General features: G+C 42.8%; 1 protein-coding gene across 1 annotated transcript in view; it reads right to left on the reverse strand.

Annotated features, from left to right (window-relative positions):
- TEP1 (telomerase associated protein 1) overlaps positions 1 to 6,491 on the reverse strand; it is a 33,538-nt gene that overhangs the window by 24,721 nt on the left and 2,326 nt on the right. Inside the window, exons 3-6 of the mRNA XM_029285905.1 lie at positions 5,377 to 5,501; positions 3,031 to 3,130; positions 1,619 to 1,774; positions 1,284 to 1,488 (exon numbers count right to left, since the gene is read on the reverse strand). Of these exons, the coding sequence (XP_029141738.1) occupies positions 1,284 to 1,488; positions 1,619 to 1,774; positions 3,031 to 3,130; positions 5,377 to 5,501 (586 nt within the window). The remainder of the gene's footprint in view (positions 1 to 1,283; positions 1,489 to 1,618; positions 1,775 to 3,030; positions 3,131 to 5,376; positions 5,502 to 6,491) is intronic.

Here is a 6,491-nt window from a genome sequence, read left to right on the forward strand (position 1 = left end):
AAAAAGCCGCATACACAATCATACTTCATTGGTTTGTCCTATTTGTGGCTAAACTCCAATGCAGACTGTGCGGGATTTCATATTAATGGCCATGTCTTTCTTTAATAATCAAAGTGGGTCTCCAGCTAGTTAAATGGATTAGAAAATGACAACAAAAGCAAGAGTTTTTCATCCTAGCGAGCTACTGCTGCATGTTGTAGACTGTTTCTGAGTTGGGAAAATGTGAATTAGAAACCAATTTTTCCCAAAGCCAGGCTCTTGGGGGTTACTCAGAATCCCCACCCAGTCTAAACCTTCTCACTCCTTCCCATAGACTATGGGCATTTCACATGCTTTATTTATGAAGGAAAAGGTGTTTAGGCCTATATTTGTAAGTCTTACTTTTATTGAGATTCTTTTCTCAATGACAAACTATTTTTAATTATTTATTTAATGAATTCTATTAATTTATATAAATTAATTAAATTAACACACATACATGTTAATGTAATTAATTTATTATTAATTAATTTATTAATTAATAAATATATACGTTGAACTCTGCGTGGTTCCCAACCAGCAATAATCTAGTGTAGACTTCTGTAAATTCATCAATCTACTGGCAGAAATTGAAATTGTGACAGATACATTATAGGTGCAATAGAATTTTCCAATAAGGTTAGTCCTCAACGTACGGCCACCATCGAGCCCAAAATTTCTGTGGTGAAAACATTTGCCAAGTGAGTTTTGCCCCATTTTATGACCTTTCCTGCCACCGTGGTTAAGTGAATCACTGCAGCTGATGAGTTAGCAACCAGGCTGTTAAGTGAATCCGGCTTCCCCATTTGATTTTGTTTAGCAGAAGGTCGCAAAAGGTGATCACGTGACCTTGGGACACAGCCAGTGAGTCAGTTGCCGAGCATCCGAATTTTGATCACATCATCATGGGCAGGGGTAGGCAACCTTGGCTCTTTTATGACTCGTGGACTTCAACTCCCAGAATTCCTGAGCCAGCTATGCTGAGGGGAAATGGAGAGGTTTCCAAGCTGAGCCATGCTGGCTCAGGAATTCTGGGAGTTGAAGTCCACGAGTCATAAAAGAGCCAAGGTTGCCTACCCCTGATCATGGGGATGCTGCAAAGGTCGTAACTGTGAAAAACGGTCATAAGTCACCGTTTTCAGTGCTTTTGTAACTCTGAAAGGTCACCAAGCGAACTGGTGTAAGTTGAGGACTCAAACCAACTGATCAGCCCACGGCCCTTGCAGTCTTTAACATCATTCAGCCTGGCCCAAGCTGCACCTTGCAATCTTCTCCTGCTGTAAGAAGTTTTTCGTCAGAAAGGAACCGAGCCGCGGAGATGCATCCAGAGTGAGCCTTGAATGAACCCAGGATGATAGCCTCCTGCCACGACCAGAGGGTGATGGAGCCAGCCAAAGTACCTGCTGCCAAAACTTTCCCAGTGGAAGAGAAGGAAATGGAATGGATGGAGGCATCGTGGTCCTTCATGACCTAGAAGAGATAACGGTTGTCAAAAACAACTGTCTGCTTCCTCAAATCTCCCAGAGCAAGTTCCATGGACTGGTAAGTCTTCATCAATCATACATCTCCCAGTTATATGCCGTGTCCCTCTCAACCTTACCGAGACCTTGCTTATTCCATTTGCATCCAAGACGGTGACCGATCTGTCCCATCCACCGGTAGCCACCAACTGACCCATTGGATGAAAGGTCACGCAGTTCAAAGGGCACGGGAAGTCCCACTGGTGGAGCACATGTCCTTGGGCAGCTTCCCAGAGCTGAGAATTTTTTTAAAAAAATAGTGAGAAATTGAGGGGGAAGGTTTTACAATTGCTGCCATTATTCCCCTAATGCTGAATTTAGACTTAGTCCCTGCAGTATGAGAAGCTATAATGGTTCTATTTGGCAACTGCTGACAGAGAAAACAGGGCAATAACTGAACTTTAACTTGGTTAAAATACCACTAAGATGCATTATATAGGGTGGAACAGGGTGGCTGACGCCACTAAGATGCATTGTGCTGGATCAATGTAACCCTGACTAGAGCATATAGATCTGTATGTTAGAATGTTTGGCATTTATTGGGTTAAGCGCTGTCTCCTTAAGAGATGGCTTATGGGTAATGTAGTTTAGCTATTTTAGTTGATCCCACGTTAACAGGTCAGTAGGAGGGGCTACTAAGTTCTTCACAGGATATCCTGGCTACATGCCAGTTTGGAATGCCTTTGTCTGAGATAAGCATGGGACCACCGCAGGACACACAGAGTCCCATTCCACGTTAGAAGTTGATATGGAGGAATTATGGATTTCTTACTGTTTTGATCCTGAACTAAGATGCTTTGCAATTCAAGATCAGACAGATGACTCAATAAAGATGATTGTAAAACAGATATTTATTCAGGTATACTTGCAATTATGTAGTTTCTTCTGGATATGGTACATCTGTTCATCCTTCTAGGTAAGAAATCAATAATTCCTCCATATCAACTTCTAACGTGGAATGGGACCCTGTGTGTCCTGCGGTGGTCCCATGCTTATCTCAGACAAAGGCATTCCAAACTGGCACGTAGCCAGGATATCCTGTGAAGAACTTAGTAGCTCCTCCTACTGACCTGTTAACGTGGGATCAACTAAAATAGCTTAACTACATTATCCATAAGCCATCTCTTAAGGAGACAGCGCTTAACCCAATAAATGCCAAACATTTTAATATACAGATCCAGCACAATGCATTATAGGGGGTGGTTTAAACAAAAGGGGCAAATACATGCAGAAACAAAGCATATTTGAATAAATTAATGAGTTCATGTGAGCCAAAGAGGAAAGCTTAATTTATATAGACTTCCATATACAACAAATGTAACAAATAAACTTAAACATCTGAAATGTTGAGGGCCCCTCCCAGACAATGAGGCTCTAAACCAGGGTTTCTCAACAACTTGAAGGTGTGTAGGCTTCAACTCCCAGAATTCCCCAGCCAGCCATGCTTAAACCCAGTTCTGTATCCCCCTCCCCTACACCCAGTCAAGAATACCTTAAGAGTGCCATCCAGTGATACTGAAGCTAATAGTTTACAATCTGAATTGATGCAGCAGTCTGTAATTTGGGCCTTGTGGGCATCCTTGCTCAGGTTCCTAAAACAATAAAGAAACAGGAAACCTGAAGCAGCACTTAGATGTGGTGGCTTGCTGATCTGAATTAATGCAGGATCACTAACTCTTTTTTAAAATGTACATTCATTACGGGTTTTACGTCAGGTAATCGACAAATTTAAACAAGACGAAGGAAAGCAAAGAAACAATGGAAAAGAAAACAAAAAAAAGTTATGAAATATAGTGAGTTCCAACCTACTGTGTAAACCAGGGGTCTTCAAACTTGGCCCTTTTATGACTTGCGGACTTCAACTCCCAGAATTCCTCAGCCAGGCACGCTGGCTGAGGAATTCTGAGAGTTGAAGTCCACAAGTCATAAAAGGGCCAAGTTTGAAGACCCCTGGTGTAAACAGTTCATTATCTACCATCCCTCTCAGCAGAACAACAAATGGCTGTCCAATCTTTTCTTGAAATATTTTATCTTGAAATAATCTGGAATCTTTCCATAGACATTTGATAAATCACTTCCATGCCTCACTTAATCTGCATCTTTTTCGGTCACCCAAATCATAAATCATCGTATCATTATTTTTTTTTTTACATTCTTTCAGCAACAGCTCCCTATCAGGTTTCCAGTCTTTCAAATAAGTTTCTCTCATTTTTTTCTTCGTCTAATCAAACAAGTTAAATTTGTCATCTAGGGCAAGCTCTGACATTTTTACAATATACTCCTCCACTGTGGCAGGAGTATTAAGCTTCAAAGAAGGGCACTAGAAGAAAAAAAAATGAGCCGTTAGTGCAAGAAAAATAAAGACTGAACAGCCAAATCTCTCCCCCTTTTTTAAAATCATTTGGCTCTAAGTCAATTGGATTTTCATTTTTTTACATTTCCTGTCTCAAACCAGACAGAAATTATGTCCTGATCTTTGCATGTGTGGCTGGAAGGAGATCCAAAGGTGCTGATAAAGAGAAACCAGGATCTACAGACCATCACATTGCCCACCCCCAAGGATTTAAACTGTAGCCCTACTTTAAATTTTACAAATACAGGCTGTCAACCCCCTCCAGCCTCATAATTCTATGGGTGGCATCTCCGTTTCCTTTTTTTTCAGAATAACAAGAGTTGAAAGGGACTTTGGAGGTCATCTAGTCCAACCCCCTGCTCAGGCAGGAAGCCCTATACCATTTCGGACAGATGGTTGTCCAGTCTCTTCTTAAAAATTTCCAGTGTTGGAGCATTCACAACTTCTGGAGGCAGGTTGTTCCACTGGTTAATTGTTCTAGCTATCGAGAAATTTCTTCTTAATTCTTCTCTCCTTGATTAGTTTCCATCTGATGCTTCTTATCCTGCCTTCAGATGCTTTGGAAAATAGGTTGACACCCCCCCCCTCTTCTTATTTGGCAGCTCCTCAGATATTGGAACACTGCTATCATATCATCTCCAGCTGTGGTTAATCTCTATTTCAGGTAGTCTCAACTTACAACCATTCATTTAACGACCATTCAAAGTTACAACGGCACTGAAAAAAACTGACTTATGACTGGTCCTTACACTTCAGACTATAACAGTGATGGCGAACCTATGGCACGGGTGCCAGAAGCGGCACTCAGAGCCCTCTCTGTGGGCACACGCGCCGTCGCCCCAGTCCTAGGCCTTCAGCTGGGTTTTATAAAACCTTTTCGCTTTAGGCCTCCACCGCCGTGTACAAAAAAAAAGGTTCAATCAGTCAATTTCAACTTCTCGCGGGAAAAAAAAAATCTTGCCAAGTTGGAATTGATTGGTTGAACTTTTTAGTCCCACCCAGTCTGCTGTTACCACTGCAGCCATGCCCACCCAATGGGCCACGCCCACCCAACGGGCCATTCCCACCCAATGGGCCACACTCACCCAGTACCCGAAGATTCATAAGTGGGTTTTGGGTTGCAGTTTGGGCACTCGGTCTCTAAAAGGTTCGCCATCACTGGACTATAGCCTCATTCCCATGATCACGTGATCAAAATTTGGGTGTTTTGGCAACCCCATGTTGCAGCATCCCAGAGTCATGTGAACACTATTTTTTAACCTTCCTGACAAACAAAGTCAATAGGCAGATTCATTAACCATCACAGGATTGGTTTAACAACTGCAGCGATCACTTAACAACCACAAAGGAAAGATTGCAAAATCAACAACGATTCACTTAATGACCGTCTTGCTTAGCAACAGAGATTCTAGTCCCAGTTGCAGTCGTAATTCCAGGACTATCTATATTCAAGATAATTTTTTTCCCCCCTCAGTACGGATTTACCTGCATCCTTCTCTCAAGCTCCAAAGTTCAAAGCGTCCATTGAAGGCCCCGAGGCAAACGGTTGCTTCAGACAAGAATGCGCAAGCCGAGATTCCGTCACAGGAGGTCAACAAGGATTTCTGCTCCTAAATCACGGGAAAGAGAATTTGCAGATGGAAATCAGATCCAACTATTTCCCTCACCGACCAGGCTCATCTGATGCAAACATTTTGTGCTTGTGTGGATTTGGGCAGAGGGCTCTGAAGCAGCAAGCCTACACAGGCTTTAATTTCAAAGGTCAAAAGGATGCTTTTAGCAGTTTTTCTTCTTTGTTCTGGGGTGCCACTCACTCCGAGATCCTTTTTTGTATCGCTGAAAGTAACATACAGATAATCCTCGAGTTACGAATGTCATCGATCCAGCCAATTACATTCGTAACCCACGGATTCGTTAACCGAATCACGTTAAATGAAAGTAATCCTTCCCTGCTTGACCCGATGCATTCGCTAATCGAATGCACAGGTCATTAAATCCTCAGGGTCACCAGAGTAGTTGCAAATGTGTGTGGAGCCTTCTTGGCTGCAGGATGTTTTCTGCTCCGCACACATCTGCATTACTCGGGTGACATTGAGGACGCAGATGAACCTCCAAGTGGCCTCAACGACTCTCTAAAAGAATGCAAATGACCAGCTGTCTGTGAGGAGTATAAATCTTTCCATTCGCCACCATCTTGTCAGAGCTGAAGAAGCTTCTTGGATGAGAAGTGAAATGTCTTCAAAGAAAAGGAGTTGGGTATGTCTAGTTTAATGAAGAGAAGGACGAGGGGGGACATGATAGCAGTGTTCCAATATCTCAGGGGCTGCCACAAAGAAGAGGGAGTCAGGCTATTTTCCAAAGTGCCTGAGGGCAGGACAAGAAGCAATGGGTGGAACCTAAGCAAGGAGAGAAGCAACCTAGAACTAAGGAGAAACTTCCTGACAGTGAGAACAATTAACCAGTGGAACAACCTGCCTCCAGAAGCGGTGAATGCTCCAACACTGGAAGTTTTTAAGAAGAGACTGGACAGCCATTTGTCTGAAATGGTGTAGGGTTTCCTGCCTGAGCAGGGGGTTGGACTAGATGACCTCCAAGGTCCC

The sequence above is a fragment of the Protobothrops mucrosquamatus genome, unplaced genomic scaffold, assembly GCF_001527695.2.
Source record: "Protobothrops mucrosquamatus isolate PMUCROS unplaced genomic scaffold, P.Mucros_1.0 scaffold2453, whole genome shotgun sequence".
In the NCBI taxonomy this organism is placed as follows: Eukaryota; Metazoa; Chordata; class Lepidosauria; order Squamata; family Viperidae; genus Protobothrops; species Protobothrops mucrosquamatus.